General features: G+C 48.3%; 1 protein-coding gene across 1 annotated transcript; it reads left to right on the top strand.

Moving 5' to 3' along the window:
* The first annotated feature begins 1,824 nt into the window (after nucleotides 1-1,824).
* HTR1B (5-hydroxytryptamine receptor 1B) lies at nucleotides 1,825-5,960 on the top strand. Its single transcript, XM_054821877.1, has 2 exons — nucleotides 1,825-3,812; nucleotides 4,843-5,960. Exon 1 carries the CDS (start codon nucleotides 2,610-2,612, stop codon nucleotides 3,747-3,749), a length of 1,140 nt encoding a protein of 379 aa, XP_054677852.1. The 5' UTR covers nucleotides 1,825-2,609; the 3' UTR covers nucleotides 3,750-3,812; nucleotides 4,843-5,960.
* The last annotated feature ends 9,910 nt before the right edge of the window (nucleotides 5,961-15,870 follow it).

Genomic DNA, 15,870 nt, shown 5'->3' with positions numbered 1-15,870 from the left:
CCAGGATTATAAAATCTCTGCCCATCAAAAAGACCAGAAGTATGTAGATAGCTCTATATTAGTATTTTTAATGCAGTAAAGCCTAGAGGCTCCAACCGATTACCAGGCTCCACTGAGCCCACGGAGGCACCACAAAATAAAAACATGGAAACAGACCAAACTCTATCCCAAGCTCTTTTGGGAAAACAAAAATGCTTATTGGCATTTTATCTTCCTATCAGTTCAGTGAATGTAGGCAAACCTTGACTACCACACTTTGATTGACCCAAGGCAATCCCCTCCCTACCTCACTTCTTGAGAGAGCCTAACTAAAGAGTGGATCTGGGACTGATTTTACAAAATCTTGAGCACTGTCACACGGGACCTGTGAGTGCTTAGCGCATCCCAAGACCAGGGCACCTTGCCCAGTACTGAAATAGGGAAGGAAAGGGCTGTCCTTGCAGGGCTCTAGCTTTCCCACACTGCTGTGCAGCCCTGGCTCTCCTTCAGTTCAATGCTTCTCTTCTTAGAGTTTCCTCATCCCTCTGGGCCACAATGGGTCCTCTCCAGCTTCCTCTTGCTGTCCTTCCTTGTTCTGCATCCTCTCAGGTGTGCCCTTGATCTCAGGTGTGCCAGTCCCTCTTGCTCACGGAGGTTTCTCACCCTGCCGAAAAGCTCAATGTCCCAGGATGAACAATGCAGTGCCTATCCCTGCGTGGTGCTGAGCATGGCCCAGGAAGAGCACAGGGGAACAGTTTACCTTCCTGCCAAAGAGGAAACCAACTGGCAGAAGACATCCGAGAGGGGAGTGCTGAGAGTTCGCAGGTAGCTTAGGCAGGTAGCAGCATGTGCCTGCAAACTTAAACCCTTGCCTCTTCTTTACTGCGTTTCTCTTTGGGAAATTTACTCGAGGGCTGAAGCACAGACATTTCACTGAGCTTGGAATTACCCTGACCCAGCAAAAAGCAAGCTCACGCATCCCTTTGTGTGCAAAACTTTCCTGCGGTTGCAGAGAACAAAAGCCCCGAGGAGCTGCAGGACCTGGACAAATGTGTGCTCCTAGTGCACCTCCTGCCCCCGCCTTCCGAGCCCTGAAGGATCCTGCAGGGCGCGTCAGGGCTGTTCAATCATGGATGTGCGTTTCCAAGCACACAGACCAAAAAAAAGAAAAAAAGAAAAAAGAGGAAAAAAAAAGAAACAAAAGGAAAAAAAAAGGTAAGAAAGCCCGAGCCCAGGAGGCGCTGGATTGCTTAAAGTTTAAGTGTAAAGCAGGCGATGTGATCCAGTGGGACGCGCAGCCCCCGCAGCAGCGTGACTCGCCGCGCTGCGGTGCAGAGCCCCTTGCCCGCCGGGCAGGGCGGGCGGACCCGAGCTGCGTGCCCGCTCCGGCTGCGCCCGTCCCGCACCGTCCTGCTCGCTGCAGCCCTTCTCCTCACGCCCGGCTCCGGCACAGAGCGGCACCTGCAACGCCGGCGTGGCACGGGGCGGCGGGGCAGCCACCCCCGCGCGGCCAGCGGGCTCCGTGGGGCGCCAGGCATCGCCCAGCCCCGGGGCGCGGCGGGCACGGTGCGAGAAGGGATGGGGCCAGGCGAAGGGCGAGGGGGGACCCGCATCCCCCAGTGCTGTGGCACCCCCCTGTCGGGCTCCAGGGAGGGGCCTGCCCCCCAAACGCGCTGCGGAGGGACTGGGTCGGAGGGCGAGCCCGGGCTCCTCCCGACGCCTGCGGGGGCAGGGGCAGGGGAACAGCGGTAGGGCGGTGCGCGGGGCCGGGGCGGGCCGGGCTCCCCCCGTCCGACCGCGGGTGGGTGCGGGAGGGAGGGAGGGACGAGGGAGGCGGCGGCTCCTCCTCCACGGCCAGGCGGGCAGCCCGCCCGGGAGCGGCACCGGTTGCTCGGTGCCGGCGGAGCCAAGCCGCGCCGCGCCGCCCGCTATATAAGGGGCGGCGGCTGCTCGCCGCTCCCTCACACCGGCCCCTGCCCGCGGCTGCCGGTGCTGGGCCGAGGCCGGGCCCCGACAGCATGGCCCGCGGCGGGGCGCCATGGGAGGTGGTCTCCCCCCCTGCCTCCCGCGGACCCTCCTCTTCTTCCTCCTCCTTCTGCTCCTCCCGCACCCGCGGCGGCGGCTGCAAAGTTGCTGCGGCGGGCTGCGTGTGAAGGCAGGGCCCGGCGGGGCGGCTCCGCTGCCCTCGCAGCCGCCGCGGCCGCGCCGTCGCGCCCGCAGCCGGGGGGGCGAGGCCGCCGCCCGCGGGCATGCGGCGCCGCCGCTGCACCCGTCGAGACGCGGTGCGGAGCCGCGGGCGGCGGGGCTGCGCCTAGGGGCGGCCGGGGCGGGAGCCTCATGCCCGGGGTTCGCCGCGCTCCGAGGGGAAGCGGCGGGGCAATGAGCTGGCGGGGCGAGCGGGCACACCTGGCCCCCGGTTTGCCCTGCTCCCTCGCCCGCGGGGAGTGAGGCTCCGCGGAGCCCGCTCGGTGCTCCCGGAAGGGCGGGCGGGCGGGCGGGAGGTGGTGCCGGCGCGGGGATGCTGCAGCCCTCCCCCGGCGCCGACGGGGTCCTGCCGGGGTAGCGGTCCCGCCGTGCCGTGCCGCGCCGCGCCGAGCCCCGCCGTCTGCGGGGGCGGCGGCCGCGGAGGGATGGAGCCGGCCGGCCCCTGCCAGGCTCCGCTGCTCCCCGCCAACGACTCTTACCACGGCCGAAACTGCACCGCCGAGGAAGGGATCTACCAAGATGCCACCCCCCTCTCCGGGAAGATCGTGCTCGCCGTCGTCCTGGCGCTCGTCACCCTGGCCACGGTGCTCTCCAACGCCTTTGTCATCGCCACGGTCTACCAGACGAGGAAACTCCACACGCCGGCCAACTATCTCATCGCCTCGCTGGCCGTCACTGACCTCCTCGTCTCCATCCTCGTCATGCCCATCAGCACCATGTACACTGTGACCGGCAAGTGGACGCTGGGCCAGATCGTCTGCGATATCTGGCTGTCCTCGGACATCACCTGTTGCACGGCGTCCATCCTGCACCTCTGTGTCATCGCCCTGGATCGCTACTGGGCGATCACCGACGCCGTCGAGTACTCCACGAAACGGACTCCCAAGCGGGCAGCGGGCATGATCGCTCTGGTATGGGTCTTCTCCATCTGCATCTCCATGCCCCCTTTGTTTTGGAGGCAGGCGAAGGCCGAGGAAGCCTCTCACTGTGTGGTGAACACGGACCACGTCCTCTACACCGTGTACTCCACTGTGGGAGCCTTCTACTTCCCCACTCTGCTGCTGATAGCCCTCTACGGGAGGATCTACGTGGAAGCCAGATCGCGGATTTTGAAGCAGACGCCAAAGAAAGCAGGTAAAAGACTAACACGGGCTCAGTTAATCACAGACTCCCCGGGGTCGTCCTCCTCCGTCACGTCCATAAACTCCAAGGCCCCCGAGGGATCCAGCGAAACGGGCTCTCCCGTGTACATGAACCAGGTGAAGGTGAAGGTCTCAGATGCCCTGCTGGAGAAAAAGAAGCTCACGGCCGCTAGAGAGCGGAAAGCTACAAAGACTTTAGGGATTATTTTAGGAGCCTTCATCGTCTGTTGGCTGCCCTTTTTCATCATCAGCCTGGTGTTGCCTATTTGCAAGAACGCTTGCTGGTTCCACATGGCCATCTTTGACTTTTTCACGTGGCTTGGATATCTCAACTCCCTCATCAACCCCATCATCTATACTATGTCTAACGAAGACTTCAAACAAGCTTTCCACAAACTCATACGTTTCCGATGCACAGGCTGAAAATTTTGAATGCGATGTGTTCTCCGGGGCTGCCCCCATGCACGCCCGTGCCCGACGCCACAGGTAGGTGCGTTCCCCCGCCGCGGCCAGCGGCGATGCTCGGGGCGGGAAGGCCTGGGGGGGAAGGAAGGGGGGTATCAGGGATGGGGGAAGGAGGTACGACCCCACAAATAGTTTTTCCATCCCGTCTCGGGCAGGACCGGCTGCTTTCTAGTGCGCTCGGAGGGGTGGGGGCGAGCCCCGCGGGCGAGAGGCGGGAGCGCCGTGCAAGGCTCCCTGCGAGCCGAGCCGTGCCGTGCCGTGTTTCGGGACGGCAAGGTACTCCCCTGTGGCTGGTGTTCAACCCCTTTGCAAGTAGCGGCGAACAGCGACGATGCTGCACGCTCCTGACATTTCTGTGCGTGTGTGTCGTCCTCCCCCCAGCTCGCAGGGAGTGACTCACGGCAATCTGCTCTTTATTCCACCTATTAAACCAATCTGCCGCCATTTCGTATGCTAATACCCGTATTTAGATCAATTAGCGCTAAACGGCACTTGCTTTCCAATCCGACTGCAGAGCTCCCCGGGGAGCGGCGGGCCAGGGCAGGGCAGGGCAGGGCAGGGCCGGGCCCCCCCGCCGCGGCGGCGTTCCCCGGTGCCGCCTCCCGGCCCCCGCCGGCAGCTGGAGGCATCGCTGGGCGGGCGGGGGATACAGGGAGTCGGATGCAACCTCGGTGCCAGCGTTGGGTTGGTTTGGGGTTTGGGGTTTGGTTTTTTTTTTTTGGAAAGGAAGGAAGGTGGGACGGGCCCCACATTAAGGCTGCTCGTAAAGTTCAGCCTACTTTTTGGCCTCCTTACGGCTCCGGCTGCTCCTGCTGGGAGCTGAGTCGGCTGGGAGCAGGCAGCCTGAGAGGAAAGCTGCCTTTCAGCCACCGTGACAGGAAGGACACCTTTGTGTTTCTCTTCACACGCGGAAAAGCTGTGCCTTTCTGCCCCTCTGACAAAAGTGGCTGCCAACTAATAGCTAAACTCAGCGCCACGTTCTGCAGAATACATACTTGCCTTTGTTGTGATACTTTAATAATTCTGCCAATCTTTTGCTTTTTGTCTGCAGAATCAAGTTGCTATTGTAAAGACCCACTGCTTGAAACTTCCCCAAGCCCAGTTGCCAGACTCATGATGCTGCAAAAACGTCAATACATACTGCCACCAAACTGCTCAGCTCTGCATTTCAGTGTAATGACTCTGGCAGAGATGCTGTTCCAATAGTCACGCAGATCAGTTGCAAAAAAAGAGGGCAGCCTCGAATCAAGGTCTATAATTCATCTGGACTGAAGAAAAAGTTTGAGAGTAAACTCCATTTATTTTGCAGGCTTAACTTCTTAATTTGTTCTCTGGCCGGTTGTAGGGGTGTGCACAAGAGCACAGTTGTCTCTGTCTGTGTTGGTAGCATAGTTGTACTTCTGCACACCTGTAATTTCTTTCTTTCAGTGGAAAGAGTTGCTTGCTTCCCTTATGAGGCCAAGAGGAGAAAACAAAGCAGCATTTAAAATAGGAACATCACAGTAAATTCTGTAAATGACTCCTTCAGCTGAACATGTGTGAGAAGTGACAGTGTGCAAAAGTTATATTTGTATTTCAAAACAATAGCAAATGCAAATGCTGTAGAAACAAGAGTTGTAGACCTGTTCAACTGTACTGCAAATCTATAGTCTGTCTTCATAGTTGCCTTTATAGAGTAAATACTTCTTGCTTCTACTCCGTAACTCAAGAGCAGAAAACAAGAAGTCCAATGACCTTTTCCATAAACCAGCTGGGAATAGAAGTAGCAGTTTGATGTTGTAACCATGTTTTCCATTTTGTGTCAGTTGCACACCCTTACCGCATGAACCACTGCGAAATTTAGAATTCTCTAAGTAATTACATTATTTAGTGTATTTTGTAAAGAAGTGAAGCAGTTTGCTCTTTCAGAAGAGCTATATCACCTGCAAAATAAATACCCATGAATCATGAATTAACTGATGTTAGTGAAATTGCTCTCCTCCCGACTTCCCCCCTACTTTTTTTCTTTTTTTTTTTTCCCCTAATCAGACCTTAAGACAGGTCTACACATATTCAGCAGTCAAAGTTTCAGGATACGGTCCACCTGCTGTGATAGAACTGCATTGATTGTTCCTCCTATGTGTAAATGAAAATGAGCATAAACAATAAAACGCTTTACTGTGTTCTCAAGAGTGTTTCGTAGCAATTGTGTGACTGAAAGGAGTATTTATTGGTTTACCTGGTTTCTCAATATTGACTTTTTAGGTAACACTGATTTGATGAGTCACTCAAGAAAGCAATTGATGAAGGCTGAAATTGCAAGCTTCAATCAGTGGTCAGATTTTTAACAGGCAGCTTTTCCTTCATCGTAACCAATACTGTTAGGTATAATTCTTACTATTTTCATACAATCGCAGATTAAATTTTTAGGTGTGTTTTTACACATATTTTTCTTACTCCATTAAAAGCAAACAAAACTTATTTTAGCACTTGGTGGATACTGTAATTAATGTCCTTTTAAAACTGTAAGTATGTATTCTAGATGGGGGCTGTTATGAAGACTGGAAAAATATTACATGATTTTTCTACCTCTTATTCTCAGAGAGTCATTGAAGTAATAAGGATTTATTTACCTAACTGACTAGTAAAGAAAGAACCTGACCCTCTGTGCCTCTGATACTGCCATTGACTGTAAAGAGGAAGATGTGGTCACGGGGAGGAAAGAAGTCTGAAAGATACAAATTAAAGTAGTGGAAAATAAACATTGTTACTAATTTGAAGAAATCCAGAAGACTTGCCTCAAAATTGCGTACTTCTAAAAAAGAGAACTACTATACTATGCTTCTAGAAAGTACCCTCTTAAATTATTAGACAAATGTGATTAGAGGAATTTTCTGAAACACTATTTTATTTGATTAAAGTGCTTATATTCCTTTTATTTTTTTTTTTTTTTTGCATACACAGGGTGATAAAAACAAGGAGGATAGCATCAAACAATGCTTAACCTATTCTCGTTTGTCATTTTCCAATCTTGTAGAATGAATTTTGTTTACCTCAAATTCTCAGTGTAATCACTAGGCTTCTTATACGTCTAAAAAATGCAAAATGAGACCGTAAAATGAATATTTTCAGCATTTCCACAGAGAGTTGAGTCTTTTGTCAGTTTTACAAAGTTACGTGACTTTGAGTGCATGAGGTTCAGGAATTGGACTTTCTTGGTCCTCACACTGCTGGAGTATACCTTCATCTGGCAGCAAATACTCCTGGCTCCCTGTTGCAATGTGAGGATTTTGCTGAGAAGTGGTGAAGCGAATTCTTCAAGAAATTATCCTTCTAAGTTTATACCGAGGCTCTGAACTTTCTGCACAAACATTTCAGATAACCACGTTCGCTGTTGGGAGGACAGTGCGAAAGCTGCGCTGAGTGACTTGAGGCCAGAGGAGAGGAAGGTAACTGGAACCCTCTGAGGTACCTGCTAGTTGAAGGCCTTGCACTAGCTGAGCAGCCTCATCTAGTTCAGGAAACTGTTCCTGCAGGGAGATAGGTGGAGTGAGGACATGCATCTGTTCGCAGTGAAAGAGAAGAAATGTAGGGCAAACATCTCTCAGTGCTGGAACATATAAATATGTAAAACACTTTCCAAGATTCATGTAGTGTGTTTTAGGACAGGAAGAGTGGTGGCCCACATGAGCTTCACTTCTTTGTGACTGGCAGAGTGTGTCCTGGTTAAACCTAGGTTTTAAAAGATGTTAGGGTTCAGGGATGTGATGGTAAAGTTTTGACTCTCTGAAGAGGTCTATCCTCCTGGTTCTCCACTCCCTTGCTTGTGCCTGATCACTTGTGCTCTGCCTCTGGAAGGCTGGAGCCTCTGACATCTTCAGTAGGAGAGGCTGTCCTTTCCATTCACTCCACCCAGTACTCCTATGGAACAAGCTGAGAGAACCCTGCCTCTTGGCATTATTTTGTCACGAGAGACTCTTCATGACCCTGCAGGTAAACTCCGAAGGTGCTTAAGCCCATGCTGTTTCAGTCTTTCATTACAGAAGCAGCATGCCTCCCCCTTATCTGTTTATTTGTTGCACTGGATTCAAACATTGTCAAATGATGTTGTCGAGACAAATCTCTGGTGGGACTAAGGTTTGAAGTTGATCACACATTTGCAAACCCCATGCTTCCCACATTTCATGGTAAGGGATATGTGCATGATAGTGTTGCTGACTGCAAGTGCTGTGAGACATATGACTGTACAAGAGTAGCTGCAGTTGTCAAAGCAGCTGTTTGCAGCCCCATAGCTGTACTATTTTCCTAGTATTTCTCATTTCTTTCTTAAGAGGCATTTCTCTTCCCATTAATAAAACACAGTTACAGAATATAGAAATTGAGAGGAGGAAATCCCTTGCAGTGAACCTTCATGCAGTTGTGCAGCAGCCTACCAAGTTGTACCTTTTCTGCATGCATGAGAACAAGAAAATGACTAATGTGCCAAGGCTCCACGGGACAAAAGGGATTTCAACTAATTTTCTGGACATTTATCCCATATTCATTGCCTCATCATTTAAGGAAGACAGCCTGGCCTTCAGCTTCCAGCAGGGCCATGTAGAGTAGGGATGCCAGTTAATACCCTGTTTGGAGCAGCCGATTTCCATCCTCTGCCCCTGCCTGCAAAAAGCCAATCTGCTTGCCATTAGCAGAGCACTCCCATGGCTTTCTGATTCACAGTTGCTGCTCCCCTGCTCTCTTGGTCAGAAAGGACTGGATATTGTCAGAGGTAAGCACTTCTACATGAAAATCCAGATCAGTCTAAAGCTATTCTTTCAGCATATAAAGTGAGAAAAAAAAAAAGAAGCAGTGGTAACATTGGAGAACAAGCATGATGATTTGTAGCGGCAAATAAGGCTGATCAGCGTGGCTGAAGGCAATTCTGTATTCAAATGGTGAAATCCCGTTCAAATTGAAATGCAGCAGAGATTGAAGAACAGGTTTCTCCACCAAAGAGAGCCTGTAGTAAGGAAAGAGGGCAAGGAAGTCTTCCAAAATCTCCAAGCCTTGACCCTGGGGGTAAGGAAAAGACCCCAGGGTTACTACTCTTGGGTCTCAGGACCCCAGCAGACAGGTGAGCAAACAGTTTCAGAGAGAAGACCCATACCCAGAGACATGTAGGAAAATTAGAGGTGTGCACTTATTCCATAAAGTAGATGCTAACTTCTTTTCATGAGTTGGGAACATTTTTGTCTTGAGGGGAACCACACATATTTGAGTATATCCTTAAAAAACTGTGTACATCAGGACAGAAAGGTTTGTAGTCTGTATTAAGAGGGTTTTTTACATATTTCAACAATTAGTACCTAAACCAAAACACAGATGCAGTTTAAGTGAACTCTCCTGCAGCAGTGAGTCTGGCTGATAATAATAATGTGCATGAAACATTTGAGCTTAGAATGACCATATAGAAAAGCAAGCAGAAAATGAAGCTTTTTAATCAATCACATATTAAGCTTGAAAGATGTAATATAACAGACAACTCAATAGGTGAGGTGAAGAGGAGATCCACAGGATATCAAATTTACAATGTAGAGATCAAAATCTCTTACTGAGTCATTTTCAAGAGCCGGAGAAAGAAAATCTTTGCTGTTCTTCTCAGAGATCAAACTCCTTGCAGTCATCCTTATAAAGGAACAAGACTCTTTTATTGTCTTTATACAAATAATACTTTGAAGGCTACAAAACAGACAGAGTTCATGGCCGCAGGGCTTTCACTGAGTAATCATATGTTCTGTCTTTTAGGCTGAATGGTCATAGAAAAATAGGAAAGACAGGAACAGGGAATGATTATGTAAAATAACCCCTTTTTGGCATTTCTTTCCTTATTCCGAACCAAGGTAAAAACTAGAATAACAGGAAAAAACGAGATCTGGAAAATTTTGGCGTTAATGAGGTTGCATTAGATTTCAGGAATATGTTTAGCGTAGAATGGGGCAAAAATAATAAACACAGTTCCAGAATTCAGAGAAATGGAAATTAAATTGGATGTTTCCTTCCATCCAGATACCTCAGTGGTCCCACTATCCTAATATTAGTTTCATAATATCATTTCTAAAAATTTCAGTATTCCCAGATAAGTTCAAATTAACATTCATTAATATATTCATACCTGCTTTTATATTAAGGCACATACTTCCCAAGCTCATTCACTCTTTTTCCTGTAGTTTTCAAATTTCAATTACTTTGTGCCATTTTCTACCTGCGTGCTGTATTTAGGACATGAATCTCATTTGGATCCAGCCCTCTAAAATCCAGTCCCTGAAATGATGAGAAACATTGTTTTCAAAAGCAATATTAAGATCGGTATATTTAAGAGAATTAGTGCAAAAGCAAGCAAGGTTCCTATTTCCTATGGACAGGAGAAGGCTGTCCTTCCATGAACTTGATTCCTAGATAAATCTGCTGTAGAGTTGAAGGACGCAGATCTAATGCAAGCTGGACCATAAACCAGTGCAGACATACAAAACAGCCAGGTGTTTGGGCAGCAGAAGGAAAGCATCAGTGCTAAGCTCATACAGGGATGGGTGTCTCTGACCCCCAAGGGACATCCCAAAAGTCTGCATTTAGTTGATTCCACAAAGATTCAAAGGATCTATCAGGAAGTGAAGGGTGGAGAGAGCTTCAGGGGTAATTAATAGGTAAGAGATGGTGAAGGAACCTGCGTGCCTATGGGCTATTTATCCCTCGGGGTTGGGTGGCCTTGGCTCAGGGCATCCACATGGCGGTAAATTCAGCGACTGGGAGGACTGCGTTAGGGGAGCCAAATCCAGTCGCCTGGTAGAGGTGAGGCTGCACAGCTCCATGCCCCAGGTCCAACCAGTAGTGAGCTGAGCAGGTATTCTCAGGCACGTGGGCAGCACATATACACACATTGCCAGCCACACAGATCCAACCAACACACACACACACACACTGCTCACACTAACACAAACAGCACCACTGGCCTCATAGTGCTCATCTCTCTGGCTAATCAGGATGGAGGTCCACTAGTAAGAATATGTATGTGTGTGTGCATATATATACAGCCCCCAATGCTGTAGCCCCACTCCAGCTGCTGGTACAGACCATCACGCACGCACACACACACACACACATGTGTGTGTGCATGTATGCACATATAGCCATTAAGGATGCCAGAATAGTGCATGGGCACGCACACCCCACCCCCCCCACACACATGCCCCTGGTTCCCAGGGCACTTCACCCACTCTCCAGCTACTCTGGCTTGATCTTTGTGAGTGATCACACACTTAGTCATGCTGGTCTCTCCAGTTTTTGCACCACCAACACACAGCCCCTCCCATCCATGATCTCACTGCAGTTACTGGCTCTTAGACCTCCAGCTTCACACAGGCACACAAAATAGAGACCCTCACCCAGGAAAAGAGTTAGAAACAGAGTTTAATAAGAAGACACAACAGACTGCACTGATCAGGCACAGGGTATGGCCAGGCAACCATTTATCCCTTTATCACTCCATCATGCTGTTTTTTTCCTACAGTTGTTCCTCCCCAAATGACCCAAATGACTCCCTTTCTCCACCTTTGGTTCCTCCACTACACATCCCACTGTAAGTCTTGTGTTATCCGCAAACGCTCTTCCTTTGCATCTCATAATGCATCCCATACCCCTAGGCAGTAATCCCCCTCAGTCTAAAAGGTGATCCTGTTGACTCATCGTGATGGGTTTCATACCTGGACACAGGGGCTGAAAGTCCTTTGGGAAGGACCCAGACAGGCTGTACGTTTCTCTGAGTCCTTAATTTGTGTCTCCTAGAACCACCTGCCATTGTGCCCCTGTTCTCTTCTGGGTGTATGGAGATGGGCCTTTGATGGCCCTTTGGCCCCTTCATGATGGGCCTGGGAGGAGCTGAGGGAGGGTATTACTCAGCTCCCCCCACCTGCCACTGTCTCTCTGTGCTCCTTTGTAGGCATGCAGATGAGCTTTTTAACATGTAACCTAACATTTTCTCTCTTTCAGGAAAAAATGAGAAGGGAAATAGCTGGCTGCCACTGTTCCAGATTATCAGAAGACTAAGTGTCTAATATAGGTTGAACTAATTAGAATGTAAGAAACTACCTACCAAAATATAGCAAGAGCATAAAAGAATCTGTTGTGAAGTTTAGATTGGCCACTAAGCAATCTTCAACAGCTCACAAACGATTATTTCAGAGCTATTCCCTGTTTCAGGCCCTTGAAGAATAACAGTCTTTGTGTGTCAGGTCAGAGCTAGATCTTGCATATCCCAAGTTTAGATCTTACATATCAGACAGCTAGATCTGAAGTGCCTTTGTGCAAGCTTTCTGCACTTTGATGAATTCCAGAATAACAGAAAAGATAATTGAAGGAGTCATCATGATAAGTTAATCAGTATCTTTCATTTGTATACTTGTGCTTTGGCTAAAATTTTAGCAGGAGCTACCATTAGTTCCTTATGAGATTGCCAATAAGGCACTGGACAAGTATTGGTGCCTGGGCAATGTATTCACACACTTAAATATACTTCTGAGCAGTATATTTTCATGCAACTAAATCAAGAGACCAATAACTTCATTTTTTTTCAAATAAAAGTAAGAAGTCATCTCTAAAGTCTGTGATGCGGGGCCTCACAGGAACCTTGGTGAGAGGCACTCTCCTCCTCTTGGGCAACAGCCAAGTCCCACAGATGTGTATGAGACATACACTGTTCAACATTTTCACTAGAGAGGCTGGAAAATCAGTGAGCAAAGACGAGTGATGCTGAGAAGGGCAAAATAATGTAACATGGGAAAAAATAATCCTGCCTATGAATGCACAGTGAAATCACAAAAAAGCTTCTTTTAGACACACTGGGGACACTGTTTCGTGAAAACAACTGCAGTCAAAAGAGCAGACAAAAGATTGCTTGTAGAAAATAAGGCGGAAGACAGCATTGTTTCACCTTGTAAATTCCTGTGTCCTGTATCCTGCCTACTACAAGAAGGTCAAACCTAGCTCAGAAATGATATAGTAGAACTAGAAAACATTCAGGAAAACAAAGAGTGTCATCAGGGTGTGTCTGATGGACACAAACAATCCTGCACTGTAGCTATCAAGATAGCTGAGACTGTGCTTGAGGCTCCCTCTTTGTCCCATGCAAGGACAACTCAACAGCAAGGCAAAGGAAAGCAGGCATGTTCAGAGTACAACCATTATAATGGGAAACAACACATTTTGAAATGCGGTTCTGCTCAGCCTGATTCCACTGTGCCTGAAAATCTGGAGGAAGCATTTCTGACATTTGTCTCTAGCTGTACCGAGGAATGCTGATTCCCCAGCCCAGCTTCTGCATTAGGCAGAGAGGAATTAAGACCCTTGGCTATTCTGCCAGTTTACCTGCCATGACTCGACTCCTCTATTAGGTGTTAAGTTGCAGCTAAAAATGGACACTGAATGGTACAATAAAGACTGAATTCAAAGGAAGCATCACCTTGGGTCTTTCAGACTGGGCATCCAGTGAACGAGATTTCTGGAGCTGGTAGACTGCTTTGAAAATTTAGGGACCAGTTCCTGATGCTCTGGGTTATTAAGTGGGTCTCCACACATACAGAAGAACTGAATATTTGAAAAAATAATAATCCTGCAGTTTCCCAGAACTGGGGACTCCAAGGTGTTATAAGGAAAGAAGGCTCATGCACACTTGTCTGTATTCTTCCTCAACTATAGACAATTAGAGGGCATTAGCTTTCATTTATGAGGGAAGGATTTTATCTCTTCTGTCTTTAAGTCACAGACCTTCTCACTAGTTCATAAATTGGCATTGCTATAGCTCAGCTCCCACAGAAAACTGTTGGATGTCAACATCCTGTAGGAAACTCTTGTCCAACTAGTCTCTTAAATGGCAGTGTTTATTTCAATTAAGTAAGAGTTGGTAGTACTGGGAGTTTTACATTTTGCTATAGGAACAGTGAATTGATTTCTGTCTGAATGACAGATTTCAGTCACACTTCAGTTACAGTACACAAAATATTCTGAGTTTTGTCAGCAGATATAATTGAGTTCCTTTAATCAGGCTTAGGGTAAGATCCTAAAGGGATTCCACCAGGCTTTTTCCAAGCTGCATGGTTACTAGTTCATTTAATAGACAGAAGTTCTTCAAATTCTTTCAACTTCCTTTACATATGGGATTTTTGCCTGAGTAATGTATGGATTAAATCCTTGAATTGGCTAGAGACAATACTCCCGCTTAAAGGATAAGAATTCAGACCCATCGTTAAAAAGACAGTAGAAAGAACAACACAGTGTTTCCTATTGCATTTAATGAAGCAGTTGTTCCTAAGCAGAGGAGCAACACTGGGGTTTGTATAGCTGAAGATTACTTTTATAAGAAAAAAAGTGGAGATTTTTAATGCTTTTAAAGTAATCGTGTGTTCTCTTCAACCGTTGGAAAAGTTGAACTTTACAAACCCACATTTTTTCAAACCCAAGCTTTGTGTCCTTCCCTTTCCGAATGTCTCATATATTCCTAAAAAAGAGACTTACAAACCTGAAAATGATGAGAAAGGAATATCAAAATGGAGCATCAATGCTAGCAAGGAAAATGATATATTCTTTAAAAGATTGCCTGAATGTGGCAGTAGCTCTTTACCTGAGGGACCTGCATTTATCAACAGGAGCACTTCTAAGTCCCAAGGAAAACTTTCAGGGCTAAAAGACTCATTTAGCTCAAGACTTCACATTCTCTGATCCACTAGATTAGTAAAGTAGAGTTTTCAGTGCTGTTACTCAGTTCATGTTGGCAAGTATTGATTTCCTTTAATATCTGAGATTACTGCAATTTTACTTTCATGTAATGCATAAAAGGCTGCTGGAGGCAGGGGAGGCAACACCACTCCTTTCGACTGCGGGAGCATGACTGCCAGCAGACAGTGATATTACCGCTGTAAATCGGTCAGCTCTCTGGCCAGAAAGCTGTGGACTTTCAGGACCAAACTCCACGTCAATCAGCTATGCTTGGGCTATACGTTACACACCGTGGAGGGGATGACGTGATTGCTTGGCCAGCCAGCTCGCTTTGCTGAGCGGCACTGCTGGAGTTCAGGATCTGGCCCACAGAGCCAGGCAGCCCCATGCAAGGCTGGGAAGGTCCTGTGAAACGTTGGCAGGGGCAGGAGTGGGGCTGAGGGGGCTGTTCTCCTGCCCCCTGCCATGGTAGCCCATCTCGGTTCAGCAGGGGTGCCTGAGGTGGCTCCCGCTGCTTCTGGGGAAGAGGTACAACCAAGTCCCATTTCCCAAGAGAGAGGCACAGGGATTTGGGAAAGGACTTGGCGAGCAGCCCAGGAATAAGGAAGGTAGAGAAAAATGCTTTTTCCTTCATTTAGTCAGCATCTGGCAGAGGCAGGGCAGAGTGCCTGTCTGAAGGACAGCTTGAGTTTAGTACCAGCCATGTGTTTGAGTGTTTGGAGACTTATTTCATGATGTTTTGATCAAAAGAAACAATAGATAGATAAACACATTTTTATTGCCTGACCTCTGTGAGCAGCTTAACAGCTCATTTTCCCATTCTCACTGCATATAAGAAGATATTTCATGAATTTCATTTTTCCTTGAAATGCTGAAATTCAGTGCAAGGCAATCTCTCAGCATAACTGCTGAAGCCTCCTGCCCCAGAGAAAATAATTTTTGTTCTGCTCCCCATGTTTTACCACTCTTCACCTTCACAAGGAGACCCGAGGCTCTGCTAGCCCCAGTGGTTGCCCAAGCTGTATTTTGCAGTGCTCCTTCCATGCACCAAGTCCCCGTCACCCACCACAGCACCTGTCTCATGGGGATTGCCCCATGCCTTGGATGGCCTGGGCCCCTGTGGCAGTGTGCTGCCCAAGAGGGACTATCAAGTGCATGTGGGAGCAGAAGAAAGACTGGGTTGGTTTTGACCTGCTAAGTGTCCCTGAGTAACTGTGTGCCTTAGGTCCCCTCTCTTAAGGAAGACAAAGATGCCAGTCTTCTTCCTTTGGGGAAATAAGCATTATTACCATCCTGTATTTTTCAGAACATGTTTTATGTCAGTCCTAGGAGATCCGATTTCCAAGGGAGTAGGAAT

Source organism: Grus americana, chromosome 3 (assembly GCF_028858705.1).
Source record: "Grus americana isolate bGruAme1 chromosome 3, bGruAme1.mat, whole genome shotgun sequence".
NCBI classification, from domain to species: domain Eukaryota; kingdom Metazoa; phylum Chordata; class Aves; order Gruiformes; family Gruidae; genus Grus; species Grus americana.
This window is presented reverse-complemented; position numbering and strand designations above follow the sequence as displayed.